Below are 15,814 nucleotides of genomic sequence, written 5' to 3'. Positions count from 1 at the left end.
TATAAATGCTGCGAGTGAAATCATAAAACAGCACGACTGAGGAAAGAGAACGAGACGTCTTCTGTCTGAAACAGGACGAGCATGACACGAAACGCTTTATCCCGTAAACAAGAGGATTAATATCCAGTCATTCAGCGTTTAGTCACGTGGCATAAGAGGATAAATCAGATTTCAGCGACTGAATCCCTGATGTTAATGTGGCTTTCACATTTAGTCCAAACCCAGAGACTGGAGTCCAAACTGCAGGAATCACATCACAACCATAACACTCATCTAACGTACCGTCTGCAGGTTTACAAACCCATATTTTGGTGAATGCATGGAGACTCTGCATCTGTAATAACACTCCTATTATCCATTCCTTCAAAAGACAGAAAAACAGTCAGGGCTATTTTAACAAATGGGTCCTTCTATAACAATGCCTTTACAACAGGGGAAGTGGGTCATATTCCTAAAAACATCCATTTTTCAAACATATTTAACTACGTAAAATTAATTACAGTCACAGGTTTGACTATTTTAGATAGTTTATAATGATATTGAGACAGATGCAGAGTTAACTTACAAGTTGTGTGCCTGGAAACACAACTTCATCGCTAATGATGGACAACAAAAGGCACCTGTTTTTGTAGATGCACGAAACAGGTTTATTTTCAAATATACAAGATTTTGGTCTCACTTTGGTCCTGTAAGTGCAGTTGGAAATGGGAAATGTTCCTACTAAACAGCATTTCAAGTGGAGTCTCGGCGAGTTCATTTATCACCAGAGCGTCTCTCCTCTGCGTTCTGTGTCTTTATAAGGTAAAGTGGTTTTGTTTCAATAAATTCTCTATAAAGTGGTTTTCATTTATGTAGCCTTTTAGGTAAACATGGGAGACTGCCACTCTGAACTCCTCAGAGCTGATTGGCCCTTGTTATTTCTCGTATATTTCTTCTGTTCAGGTGAATTTCTATAGAAAATGCCATGAAAATGTCTTTTGAAGATGGTCTGCACATTTTTATGAGTTTCTTCACATTGTTTAAATCTTCATTACTGTAATGCAAAAAAAAAAATTATATTTTATATTTTCTAAATACAATTACAATTAAGTTCAATTATTAAAATTGTTTAGTACAATTATAAGTTTTTAGTACAACAATCACCACAATAGTTGTATTGAAGTTATGGAAAAATGTATATACAGTGATGTGAATAAGTTTGGACACCCATGCTAAAGTTGCCTAAAAAGAGGAATAAAAAATAATCATCTTTTGGATATTGATCTTAATGCCTCAATTAGAAAAATGAGGAAAACTCCAACTTTTTAGGACACAAATTTTCTTTGTGAATGAATAATGTCTCATAAATAAATAAATGTTTTCCTTAAAATACAGGGTGCATACTGTAAGTCAGGACACCCCTATGTTAAATTCCCATAGAGGCAGGCAGATTTTTATTTTTAAAAGCCAGATAGGATAATATGCATCCTGATAAAGTTCCCTTGGCCTTTGGAATTAAAATATCCCCAAGGGAACTTTATCAGGATGCATATTATCCTGGATCCATGAAATAACTGGCTTTTAAAAATAAAAATCTGCCTGACTCTATGGGAATTTAACATAGGGGTGTCATGACTTATGCACCCTGTATTTTAAGGAAAAACATTTATTTATTTATGATGCATTATTCATTCACAAAGAAAATTGGTGTCCTTAAAGGTTGGACTTTTCCTAATTTTTCTAATTAAGGCATTAAGATCAATATCCAAAAGATGATTTTTTATTCCTCTTTTTAGGCAACTTTAGCATGGGTGTCCAAACTTATTCACATCACTGTGTGTGTGTGTATATATATATATATATATATATATATAATTAGAATGTGTAAACAAACCTGAATGAATTACAGAAATGAAAAGAGAAATTTGACATTTGGTTGAAAATTTATCTTAATTTTTTTGTTTTATATTGGTTTAATTTCCATAAAAAAATATTGCACACTGTGCACAAAAAAAAGTAACTATGTAACGACTGAATTCAGATTTTGGATTCAAATATGACCTGGACATTTCTTAATTTTGTAAAATTCACCATTCACAATGTAGAACAGAAGAATGAACTAACGTTAAGAACACGTTACTGTGCAATTGGCAGGAACTCGTCCCATTTGACTGGAACCGCTTAATATATTGAATGTTTTTCATACACTTTCTGAATACAAAAAGTGAAAATGTGAAAAACTATGGCATGCCATAAAAAGTATTTTATACTAACAGGTAACACAGAAATATGAGCACATTTTAGAGCACTGTAAAAGTGAGTGATTTCAGTGTTTATTATTATTAGTGGTTCTGTTAGTTCTCCAAAACTGCATTCATGTTCTAGTTTAAACCGAGCGAGTGGTTTACGTCCAGCATGCGACGTCCTTTCAACAGTGCAGAACACGATGTCACAGCTTGAAGTGAATCTACATGCATTTGTGTATACGTTACCATCCACATATGGATTAATATAGCAGGAGCCTTTTCAGTATCGCTGTGATGCCGTTTCCAATTGTGAGTGCACATTACGTCAAGTCTGCCGAAGTACCTTAAACCAGTTTTCTTCGCTCCAATCAAGTCTTTGAATGTTCTCACTGGTTTTCCATGAAAGTCTCGTACGTCCTACTTCCGTATGCGAGAGCGCTGTCTAGCCAGTCTCTTCATGAAGCAACACGTCACCGCTGCAATAATCAGCACGCCCACGAACAGCGCCGACGACACGCCGACCACGAGGGGAATGAGGAGGAGATCAGCAACTGGGGAGAAAAACACGTCAATGATCAGTTCACCAGATCCGTCAAGCACACTAGGGTCACGATTCCTCGATTAAAGTCGAGTAATCGATTTGACAAAATCCTTGCCCAGTTCACACTACATAACTCGCATGCTAGATATCCAGAGCTGTCGCACGACTCAGCCTCAGTGATGTCATGAGCTACAGCCAATCAGAGCAAGGCATGGGTTGAGGTCACTGGGTAAATTTTTTTTTTCTTTGCATTTTTCATCACGTAAACAGTTTGCAGCACTAGTTTCTGTCTGACGTCCATCTTCGCGTGTTATGTTCTTCGTCTTCTTTGCTGGGTATTGACACGCGTGCTGTTTCACGTCATTTCTGGTTTGTTTTATCGCTCCAGATATTTATACGTTTTATCGGTCCAGATATTTAGCAGGCCGATATTAGGCATTTTCCAAACTATCGGTATCGGCAGTTATAATGGCCGATAAATGAATATTTCAAAAATAAAATAAAAACGGACGAAATACGTTTGAACCATGTCATGAGACTTGGAGTTGTATAGTTTGTCCACCAGAGGGCACTCTACACCGTTCCTGTTGGCAACACTCGTTGAGTTGGTCACGATACAGACATTGCTTGAATAATAATTAAAAGATCATCCCCATCAGTTCTCTGAACTCAAATAAGCAGGACAAAATTTGTGACCATCATGTCCAGTTTAAAAAAATACAATATCGGCCGATATATCGGATTTTAAAACCCAAAAATATTTGTATCGTATCGGCCTTCAAAATCCTTTATCGGTCGGGCTCTATTTAGCATGCTAGTTGTCTGGTGTCGGCGAGCATTTTTGATGCCTCACTTAGTGTTTCACAAGTAAAGATTGACAAACGCAGATCATTCGCAGATTTGCATGCGATAACACCCCAGCCTGCCGGCGAGCTCGTTAACGTGCTTAAAATCCTGTAGTGTGAACTAGGCATTACCCGTGTCGAATAATCGTATAGCATAGTGCTACTGTGAAATCCGATTCAATTAAATACAGTGAAATGTTGAACCACACCTTCAACATTTCTCACATCACATCGTTAAAATAGTCCAAGTGACTACAGGGGCTCAATTTTAACTTTATCAAACGACGAGAACACTTTTTGTGCGCAAAAACAAACAAAAAATAACGACTTTATTTCAACTATTCACTTCCTTCTCCATGGGCCTGTAGTCAGTTAACGTAGTGTGATTGCGTAAAGCTACGTCACACGAAGGCTCTCTATTGGCCGAGGCTGGTCATGTGTGTGATGCGTGTAACGTACAATATTAGAAGCTTACGCTATTAAACTAGTAACCTGACTCGCGCAGAGGGAGAAATAAACGAATAGTTGAAATAAAGTCGTTATTTTTGCACACAAAAGTGTTCTCGTCGTTTGATAAACTTAAGATTGAGCCCCTGTAGTCACTTGGACTATTTTAACGAAGTCTTTAATGACTTTTCGAGGACAGCAAGAGTCATTCCCTCAAGAAGCCTATGGACTGTATACAGGAGTGATCTTAATATCTTAAATATCTTAATTTGTGTCCCGAAGATGAACGAAGGTCTTACGGGGTTGGAACATGAGGGTGAGTAAATACTGACAGAATTTTCATTTTTGGGAGAACTAACCCTTTAAGTTCACCAGATCATGCAAGCACACTATGAGGAACGGACTTGAAAACATCTGCCCATTCGGTCACACAGGAGCAGATTTGATCCAATGAAACGGATCAAACTCACCTCGAGCGTACAGGTACAGGTGTACGGTCTCGGACTCGGCTCTCGCACCCGTGTTATACCATCCGCCACGCGGGTCCTGCGACCAAACCTCGGCTCGACACTGATAGTGCCCCTGATCCTCTTCACGGGCCGAGAAGATTCTTAGCCTGTAGCTCGTTGCAGACACGCGGTCGGCGCTCAGGTCGCTAGCGTTGCTGTAGATGCGCGTGAGCCCGTCGTAGCTCAGGGTTGCTATGAGTTGTCCCGTGGCGTCATCGGAAAACGTGACGCCTTTCCTCGCCGGTTCCTCGGGCTTCTGAAGCCACTGCACCTCCACTTGTGAAGAAGCGCTAGTTTCCACAGAGACGTTGCAGAGCATCGTGATCGTACTGCCGCGTCTCAGGAGCGGGCGGCGGGGAAGATCGATGCTGGCAGACACACGCACATCTGAACACACAAACACAGCATGATAAACTCTCAGCACGGCGTACGGTGAACCTCATGTCAGTCAGCCTAAATCAAAAAGTCTATTTTTTTTTGTGCATTTTGTTTAGCATTATGAATCGATAGATATCAATATTGATCTGCTCACCAAGGCTGCATTTATTTGATCAAAAAAACAGTAAAAATTGTGAATATATAGTAAAGTGTAATTTATTCCTGTGATCAAAGCTGAATTTAACTCCAGTCTTCAGTGTCACATGATCCGTCAGAAATCACTCTAATATGATGATCAAGAAACATTTATGATTATTATCAATGTTTCATGATTCTTTGAATATATTAAGTTTAAAAGAACAGCATTTACTTGAAATGGATTCTTTTATAACATTATAGAGAGCCTAAGCCCCTCCCCTTCCGGTCATCACCATTGGACCTTATTTCGGAAAAATAGTACGTGGTAGACGATGGCGAGAGACAACAAATATTTTGATCTTGTTTGAATTGTGCCCTGAGGTCCCGGAAGGGGAGGGGGCGGGCTTAGGCTCTCTATGAATGTCTTTACTGTCACTTTTGATCAATGTAATGTGTCTTTTCTGAATAAAAGTATTAATTTCGAGCCCTTCTATTGGTCGCTGGCTGAAACAATTATCAGCATGCCTTATCCTAGGAAAGTTAACACACACAATGAAAAAGAAATCAGCCAAATTTAAAGATATCTGGAATCCTTTTCTTGCATTTTTGGAGAATTGAGGGTGAGGAAACTCTGGAAACTTGAAGGTTTATATACCTAATTGTCTGTATTTCCTAAGCTATATATAATTATATAATATCGTTATCCAGTGCGTTTTTTTTTTTTTTTTTGGGGGGGAGGGGTGTATTCTTTTCTTTTATAGTTTGATTGTTATATGGTTTGTTAAATGTATTTGTTAAATGTAAAATGTATATCCTTGTTAATTGTTAAAAAAATTCAATAAATACATTTTTATAAAAAAAAGAAAATTCATTAAAAAACCTCAAACTTTAAAACAATAGTCAATTTATCAGTATTTGCTCTAATTAATGCAAGAAGTCAAATACAGCAAATGTCTAATTACGCATGTTTCTCCACACTGCTTTTCACTAAATGAACACAAGGAATAACGTAATAATAATTTCCTCTATATGTATTTCTATCTAAGCTTGTTTCCACCACACACACAATAGATTTTTTTTGTGAAAAAAGACAAAAGAATATTTTTATCTCACATTTCTAACTTGTCTTCTCACAATTCAGAGTTTAAATCTCATAATTCTGACTTTTTATCTCACAATTGCATGATATAAAGTTACAATTGTGTTATAAAGTCAGAATAGTAAGATATAAACTCGCAACTGTGAGGAAAAAAGTCAGAATTGCAAGATGTAAACTAGCTATTGGGAAATAAAAAAAAAAATTCTCAATTAAAATGTTTTATTCTGTGGCGGAAACAAGCTTTCATATATTTCAATAACAACAAATAGTATTAAAACAATTATTCCTAAGTGATGAAGCAAATTAGAGTTCTGATTTACAGAATGATTAAAGGAAAAAGTAACAATTTTATGACTTCACTCACAAAATAACAACAAACAAACACCCACCGTCAGTCTTCAGGCTCACAGTGACCCACTCCGATCTCTGCGTGATCGTTGCGGGACTCGACGGTCCCGGCGTTAGCCTCCCGGCGTAGACGCTCACGGCGCACCGGTAGAGTCCGGCGTCAGCGGGGTGAACGGAGAACAGGCGCAGAGAAAACTTCCCATCAGCCTCCTTCTCCATACTGCCGCCCCCTGCTCTGCTGACATCATCGCCCCATGTGACCACGCCGTCGAGTCCCAAGCGAGACACCTCCACCTCCACGCCACCCGTCGGCCCGCGCCGCATCCACTGAACCAGCAGCGCCGAGCGGTTCCACGCGCCCACGCCGGTCACCTGACAGGATACAAGACGTTTTCCCAACAGTTAATCGAAGTGTGGAGACACCGGTAATATTACGCTCTGGTGCTCTTCGCGGTTTTTTTTTTTTTTTAAAGAAAATTAATGTAATATATTTTAATTTGATAATATTTTTTATTTAGTATTTTGTATTTTTAGGGGATTTTATGGAACTAAATTATATTTTTGCTCTATTTATCTATCACTTTTTGAGCATAGACCTGAAAATTAAATTGCCAACTTAAGTCGTGAATTTGAACGCTTTAAGCAACAGAATTAAGTTTGATGTCTTTTCAAAGACGACACTTGGCAGATTATTGCTGAAGTGAAAAAATGTAAAATGTGCAAAAATACCATTTTCAATTTTTATATGAAATATACATTTACAAAAACATGTTTTACTCTAAAACTGTGAGAAAATCAAAGCCATTAATCTTAACAAGTTAAGTTAAAACAAGTCAAATCTCAAAAAAGTTGCTTTCAGTAAGATTTTTTTTGTCCGCAGTACCAAAGGTTTCCACTAGGTGAAGCTAGTCTCCCATTCATTTCCTATGCGCTCATTTTTGACCACGAACAGCTTTATTAAGGACCATTAAACCGGTTCGTAACATGTTCGTGATTTTATTTTCGGTTCACACGGCAAGTGCCAAAACCTTCACCAAGTTTCGTACCATTCCGATGACGAATAAAATAAAAATAAAAAACATAGTAAAATTTTTCACCGCTAATTTAAAAGCGAAATTAAAATGTGCATGTCAACAAGCAGGGCGAGCGTTTTCTATTAATTACTACCATAGGAATGAACTGAAAACGTTTGCTCTGTTCTGCTAGCTCCGCGCTCGTGGACACGCACCGTAATGAACGCCCGTGCGGACGTGCTCATTTTAATTTCGCTAATACATTAGTACCAATTCGGGGGCGGATTGCTTGAATGGTGCATTCATTAGCCTATTATTCTTAACGAAAAACACAAAACAGTACACAATGACAAATTCGCTTAAATAAGTGATTTTAAATTTCGCTTTACATTTGCTTCTGAACACTGGTTACACCTTCAACATTGACTATCGTAGCCAGCCTACCTGACAGGTGAGGCTGAGAGGAGCGCCGGGCTGCAGAGAGACGTCCCCGTCTGGAACCGAGCGAACGCTCAGAGTGTTCACTAAACAGGGAAACACAATCACACAAGCTGGTTATTCAATTCACAGAAACAACAGCAGCACTTGCACACTAGCCCATGTACTCAAGCCTATTTACACTGCACATAACCCAAAGTTTGACACATCTCCAAAACACACCCAAGTAAACTAAGAAAATAAACCCAAGAGATTTTCTGTGATCAAGTTGCTACTGTAAGCAACATCCAAAGCAGCTTGTGCAGTCATGAGATGTTTACACGCAAGATGAGCGAGAGCAGACGCCCGTGCCAAGCCAAAGCCAGCAGATGCTTCCTATCCAACAGCGTCTCGATCAATCACACACACACACAGTAAACTTCAAAACGCCACTCGATCGATATAAACAGCAGTTCATTAACATGGCAGATTTAATTAAGCCACTGTGATTAAATGGAAGATTATTTAACTTTAATTCTTCAGCAAAACTACATATTAAACTACATTAAATGGCAAGTCTTTTAAAGAGCAATCGCTCACAGAACATGTTGGAAGAATACAATTATTTTACCATTCTTCAATATGACCAGCCTCAGATTCCTATTTCAAAAGGAAATACGTCCAAGAAAACCATTTCTTTTGGGCCTTTAAGGCAAGAAACTACAGGCAAAACCATTGCATTGCAAATGTTAGTTAAGTTAAGTCCCCCTGTGGTGAAAAATCAAGCTTTTAATGTTGTTTATGCGTCTATGTGGACAGTTTTTAACCTCTTAACTGTCATCCCCCTTTTTTGAATATAGATGAAAATGCACATTTCGAACTTAAATGGTTGTAATTCAAGAATGCTTTGGAATATAGACATATGATTGGTCTTGTTTTAAAGAAGACATTTGGCAGATTTTTGTAGAAGTGAAATAAATTAAGAAAGTGAAACAGAAAAAAAGTTATAGAAGTTTGAGTTTATGGAAATGTACAATGTAAAAATATTAATTATTCATATTTTACATAAAATATATATTTTCAAAACCTGGGCTACTCTAAAACGGCAGAAAGATCAAAGCCAAAAATCTGAATAAGTTGTGTTTCAAATTTTAGGTTGATATCTCAAAAAATGAGCTTTCAGTGAGATTTAGTTTGGGCGCAGTACCAAACTTTTCCACTAGGGCACAATCAGACTCCATTACTGCCCATATAAGGGCGCCTGCATTTCCATTCCTGTTTTGAGTGATATGAACCATTATTTTCACAATTTTCATACAATTTATGAAGTAGAGATCCTATTCAGAAGTACTACCAAGTTTGGCAGATTTTGAAATGAATTGAACCTCTAAGAAACACATACAAAGAACACGCATGTAAGTCATTGCTAGCAGCCACAAATGGTGAATTTATTATTTTTTTTCTTGATATTTCAAACTTTTCAGACCTTTTTCCCAAAATAATTGAATAGATGTTATCTTTTGAACTTTTGGCATGAAAACAAACTGAGGTATCTACCATTTTTTCATGATTTTTCATGTTTACTGCTATTTTAAAATAAAGGTCTGAACACGCCTTATGAGTATGAAAATATTCTTGTTGCATACTGATAAATTATGGCTCCTCTGTACTATATTTTGAAAATCAGTCACCAAATATGGAAACTAGAGATTGTAAGCTTTCAAATGATATATAGTTTGTCAATATTATTTAAGGTATTTACTATGATATTATTGTTTTAAAAATATAGTGGCAAACGTCCCACCTGTGGGACGGTGACAGTTAAGTATGCTTTAAGACAAACCGTGAGTAAGTTATAAGTCGACAGCATTGCTGAGTATTTCCTCCTTAAAACTGCAGTGAAAAAAAACACGCTTTGAATTCGCTGGTGTTTCTGACATCACAAACGACCTTGTAACCAATCAGATCAACGTGTGATCTTCAACCAGTGGATCTCTGAGTGAGTGGAGACGGGCTCATTTGCATATTCATAGAACCACGCATACTAAATGAGGCGAGGGTGTCGAGTTACAATCAAGAAATTTTAGGCCATGAACGTAAAAAAAAAAAAAAAGTTTAAATATGTAATTTTGGTGATTAAAGATGAGTTTTAAAAGATGACTCCAGTGGGACTTTAAGAAGTTTTACGTAAACGAATAGCTTAAATAAGAGAGGTTGCAACTAACCAAGTGGTTGAACGGTGAGATTCCCGAGCTCCATGGTCCTCTGCGCGATGCGTTCCCATTTGCCATCCGGATCTCTGATCCACTGCACAGCCTCGCAGAAATACGACCCAGAATCCTCTGGGGCGAGAGCGCTCATCTTCATCACGTACAGATCCCTGGCTCCGTCCCCTTTACGCTTTTCCAGCGCGATCTCTCCATCTCTGTATCTCTTCCCGTATCCGCCGTTGTGGCCCGGAGTCACGCGCAGCTCGCGGTCGATGGCGATTATTTCACCCTGAGACTCCGCCCCCCTGCTGCTTCGTACGCCGAACCTGACGGAAACGTGAGTGTGCTGATCCGACTGGACCGACGCTGCGCATGTGAGCTGAAGCTCCGTGCCTTCGGTTACAGGCTGGCCGCTCAGGATCCGCGAGTGTGTTATCAGCAGCGTATCTGGAATGACTGCAGAAATAAGAAACACATTTCACGTTTAATATACAGCACCTGTCAAAAATTTGGAAACATTGTCTTTTGAAAGAGTGTAGGGATGTGCAAATTCACATTTTATTCGAATATTCGATCTGTAATTATTAATCGAAATAAAAAAAATGTGGCAGTTATATGTTAATGTGGAGCGTGCTTGAGCGTAAATGCTTTTGTTCTTTATATTTTTGTTTACATAATTGTTTAATGTTTAAAAACCTGAAGATATATAGTAAGCTTGCCTAATGTAAGCTTGTTCAGAAATGGTGACAAAAACATAAAGAAAAAACTTAAACTTAACGTATTTCTTGTTAAACAACATTTTAATAAACGAATATTCGATTTTTATGAACCGCAATATTTTTTAAAAATGTCCATCCCTAGTCTCTTCCACTCACCAAGGCTACATTTATTTGATCAAAAATACAGTAAAAATTGTGTAACATTACTACAAATTAAATGACCGGTTTTCATGTGAATTATTGATGGGGAAGAGCGATCGAGTACTTGTTCGTGACAGAAAACGATGATAGCCCTGACTTTAAAAAAATATATTTCTCTTTTTTTTACTGATTGGTTATTGCTGTATTTGGGTCGGTTCCTGAGGTCTGATTGGTTATTGAGGTATTTGGATATTGGATAGTGACAATAAGTACTGTGGATAGTTCACCCAAACTGAAAATTACTGTGTATGAAAAAATTCAAGTTTACAGAGTTTTGGTGTCAGTACTACATTATATAATGTTGAATATCATGTACACTGATCAACATTCAGAACAAATGTAAGTGTACCCGAGCTAGCCACAAGCTAGTTTTCATCGGCAATCCCCTTGTCAGATGTTATTACGCAATAGGCATCCTAAAATAGTTCTACTTTTCTTATACACCACCTACCTTTGATTTCCACTGATGAACTGTAGTTCCCCAGGAAGCGCGAGTCAGTGCTGGGCGTGTAACACTCGTAACGGCCCTGATCATCTGGATGAAGCCTCTGGATTACCAGTCTGGCTTTATCGCCCGAGTCCCTCTCGATCCGAACCTCGCCCGCCTGCACGCGACCCTGGAACGGCGCGTACGGAAACCCAGCGTCTCGCGTGGACGCCACAGCGATCTGCCGACCCCCAGCGTCCTCCCGGTACAGGTACCACTCAAACTCCTGCGTCCGCGAGCCTTCGTATCCCGAAACTGTGCAGGGCAGAGACAGCGAGAAACCGGCGACCCGGTACAGCGGCCCGGCGGGAAGAGTGACCTCACGGCACACGCACCACTCGAACTCTAACACACAACCGAAAGAAACAGAGACAGGAAGTAAATAAGTGTGCCATGCGCAGTTTGAATATTAACCACTGCGATCAATACATGCAAAGCAGTAAATAGGTCACAAGATTCCCACTTAAATGAGGGGCACCATGACAACAGGGTTCTAATAGTAAATTAAAACAATAAAAAAAAATGTTTTAATTGAAATAAAATAAATAAGCGTTAACTTTAAAGCTGCATGAGACTGTAAGGTTAGGGCTCTGGTTAGTAGAATAAGTATAGTAGAAATTGGAAACGGCGTTTTAAACCTTATTTTGGGGCAAAGTCATCAAACTTTTTCAGCGATTTTTATTATATTTTACTGCTGTTTCTATACATGCAGTTTTGTCCCGGTGACCAGTGAAAGAGCAGTTCTGACTCTCTGCCCATTCGTTTAGATAGAGCCTGGTCTTGTTAAGTCCGAAATAGCTGCCCGGAGGCGTTGCCAAGATGGCGGCCGAGGGCACGACTTGCCTGAAAGGACTTTGTGTTTATTCATGAATCATGCCCGCTCTGCTTAGTTCCCACGCACTCCGTGTGTGTGTGTGTTGTAATGCGTTTCTGAATAAAAGGGTCTCCATAACAAACAGTAATCGCATTCTTGCAGACTACGCCCATGTTTACAACCTCTGATGTCACGACTGAACTCATCTTTGCATAGTAATTTTCATATGCAGACCTGAGATTATTTACACACCTAAAAGGAACCAAACCACACTGAACCCGTATCCGTATAAAGCCTCCTGTCTCACCTTTTCATGCATGAATTTCTAAAGCCTCTAAATGATCAACATGATCTGATAAACCTGTCAATCTCCTTCTCCTCCAGTCCTTCTGTCTCTGATTGACAGTTTCGACTGTTTTAGCGAGTAAAAGTCTTTTAGTTTAATAATTGTACAAACATCCACTTTCAGCTCGTGATTAACGTGTCTTTCGGATCTGAAATCTTTACTGATTTTTATCTAGCAAACATAAGAATAACTTTGATATAATTAAAGGAATACTCCACTTTTTTTGTTGGAAATAGGCTCATTTTATAACTCCCCCAGAGTTAAATAGTTGAGTTTTACCGTTTTCGAATATATTCAGCCAATTTTCTGATATTTAGAAGAATATCAGTAACCACACAGTTTCTGGCCTCACTGGCTTCCATAATTGGAAAAAATATACTATGGAGGTCAATGAGACCAGAAACTGTCTGGTTTATATCAGAAAATTGGCTGAATACATTCGAAAAAGGTAAAACTCAACTGGGGGAGTTATAAAATGAGCCTATTTCCAAAAAAAGTGGAGTATCCCTTTAATATTTGAAATGGACTGAAAAGACTTTTGATTATCTATGTTATAACTTAGAAAGATCATGAGTATCAAAAACAGGCTTTTTAGAAAGGTTGAATTGTTCATCTCTCAATCACCATTGTATTGCATTATATGTTTTAAAACTACAGAGCTTTCATCATAAACTAAGCATTATCTTACTAAGACATTGGCACATATTGATATTTATATGATTTGCAAGTTATAAAGATCTCAGTGATTTACATTACAAGCATCTTCTTACTTTTTGTACACAGCATCTACAGCAAATTGTATATTTTTGCTTTATTTTAGATTTAAAAATATACATTTTTGTTTTAGAATTTTCTAACAAGCTTTACACTGTTAAATTACATCTAAAGCATTTCTTAACTCATCTTTTTTTTTTAAATCATTACTTTTAACTGATAAAATAGAAAGGGAATTTTAGATGTGATTTTGGATTTGACATGCAGGCAGCAAAAGCTAAACTTCTGAATCCAATGCAAAACTATTGCCACAGTTTATCAGCTCACTGTGCGACTCACTCAGATGTGTAAACTAGATCAGATAAACTAGGGTTGTGTCAATGCGATTGAGTGTTGACATAAATATCACCTGTACTGTTTAAACACAACCTGACAAAACATGACAGGTTTCCCCTCATAAAAAATTACCATTAACTAGTTTATACCAATATTGCATAGTATTAGTCTCTGACAGCGCTTGACATGTCATGTTACTACAACTACTATGGCAATAGTATTAGTAACTTGTACTTGTCTTGTACACACTATTTACAGGAAAGAGCATTTCAATTTAGTAAGCTTCAGAATAATTTATTTTAAAGATGTATTTCTGGTTTAATGTTATGACAATAACTATAACTGTGGTTTTTTTTTTAACTATATGGTAATTTCTGTAAGGGTTTTTTGGCTGGCATCTGACTGGCCATTCTGGCAAATCAGTCTAGTTTCGGTGACTCATGGGAAGTGACCACACACACACACACACACACTCCAATGATGACCATAGAAGCTTTAAGCGGATCAGACACGTAATTAAAGCGCAACCAGAGCAGCAGGCCTGCCAGTGGAAATCCTGCACAGCTTATACCATACATTATGATGTCATTAATATGATGCTGAGTGGAAATGAAGAGATCGCGGAACTGTAGAAAACGTTGAATTAAGCTCCTGTGATAATTCAGGGCCAATCAGTACAAAGTCTTTCAAATATCTGTATTGAAATTAACTGGACACTGGTCTGGATGGTAATTCCAAAGTACACTAATGTATATGGTCGTGAATGACCATAACACAAATGTATTTACATACACCGAAAAATGACATGTAAGATTGTGGTTTTGATTCCCAGGAAATGCATGAACCTATAAAAATACCTTGAATGCACAGCGAGTCACTTTGGATAAAAGCATCTGCCAATTTTTTACATGTAAAAAAAACAACAACAGTAGAGGTAACTAGAAAAAAAAAGATGGTAGTACCATATCATGATACACTTGTGTATTACATTATAAAACATAAACCATATAGTTCTGAATGATTATCATATTGTTATACCGCGGTATTTGCACGCTACTCTAAAGTACTTCACGGTATGCAGCATTATATTTACCATGGTACTTACACTGAAATACCAGATTCACGTACTAAATTATTTACGTGGAACATCAATATTAGTCCATGATATTCCTCAGTTGTGAATATTAAAAAATGCGCTCTAAGATGCAATTTCCATAATGATTGTATTGTTATTGGGCTTATATGGAGCAAATGGACATTAAACATGAGCAGGTTGGACTCACCCCACAGTAAAGCGATGAACGTGATCCACCACGGTGCCATTCTGCCTCCACAATTCAGTCGCGTTTACACCGATTTACTCTGTCTGACACTGTAGTACAAACACATGTTTGTTAGTGTGTGTGATGTCCTCGGGCTAAAGCTAACGTTATATCGAATATCCATGTAGTCACTGACTAGATAAACTAGCACGCCATCAAACAAGCGCGAGCTGACCACAAACACGAGCTTTAAACCGCGGATTATATCCCACCACAGAGCGCGTGTTATTAAACCATCACTGTATCTGCGCAAACGTTTCGCTGTTATTCCTCTTTTAACATCGCAATCACATCTTCCGAACGATTTAATACATAAATTAGGCGGTTGACTGAAAGTAGTGCATCACGTCAGACACAGGCAGGCAGGCAGGCAGACAGACACTCAACGGTCTACCAGGGTCCACTCACTGTCCAGTCACGTGTCTCGGCGAGGAAGAACACAGCCAATCGGAGGTCAAAGCGAAGAGATTAATAGCTGTCTATAGTTAGATCAATGTTTAAATCGGTTTAAATGTAAGCCAATCCCTCCCATGGCGCGAAAATTATAACGCCAACATATGTAATATTATATATTAATCCCCATTTATTTATTTGTTTATCTATTCATTTACATTGTTTCTTTCTTTTATTCACCCTCGCATCGTTAATATTTTAATTTACTTAACCTTACGTATTTTTTTTCTTTACCTGCTGTAGTTCCTTTAT

General features: G+C 38.1%; 1 protein-coding gene across 1 annotated transcript; it reads right to left on the bottom strand.

Moving 5' to 3' along the window:
- Nucleotides 1-2,290: 2,290 nt before the first annotated feature.
- On the bottom strand, nt 2,291-15,814 carry igsf8 (immunoglobulin superfamily, member 8). The gene is made up of 8 exons (XM_089134532.1): nt 15,797-15,814; nt 15,071-15,159; nt 11,542-11,922; nt 10,186-10,626; nt 7,988-8,067; nt 6,572-6,902; nt 4,529-4,954; nt 2,291-2,776 (listed from the first exon to the last, which is right to left on the bottom strand). The coding sequence occupies exons 2-8, from the start codon at nt 15,108-15,110 to the stop codon at nt 2,643-2,645; spliced, it is 1,833 nt and encodes a 610-aa protein (XP_088990658.1). The 5' UTR covers nt 15,111-15,159; nt 15,797-15,814; the 3' UTR covers nt 2,291-2,642.

This window comes from Pimephales promelas, chromosome 8 (assembly GCF_988280905.1).
Source record: "Pimephales promelas chromosome 8, fPimPro1.hap1.1, whole genome shotgun sequence".
NCBI classification, from domain to species: Eukaryota; Metazoa; Chordata; class Actinopteri; order Cypriniformes; family Leuciscidae; genus Pimephales; species Pimephales promelas.
The sequence above is the reverse complement of the archived record's forward strand: the minus strand, read 5'-3'. Positions and strand labels throughout refer to the sequence as shown.

Excerpts from the sequence above, each read along its gene's own strand:
- igsf8 (XM_089134532.1), bottom strand. The coding sequence starts at position 15,110 with ATGGCACCGTGGTGGATCACGTTCATCGCTTTACTGTGGG. Across the intron at positions 4,955-6,571 it reads TGTGAGCCTGAAGACTGACG|ATGTGCGTGTGTCTGCCAGC; the intron begins GTGGGTGTTTGT and ends TTGTGTGTTCAG. Across the intron at positions 2,777-4,528 it reads CCTGTACCTGTACGCTCGAG|TTGCTGATCTCCTCCTCATT; the intron begins GTGAGTTTGATC and ends TTTTCTCCCCAG.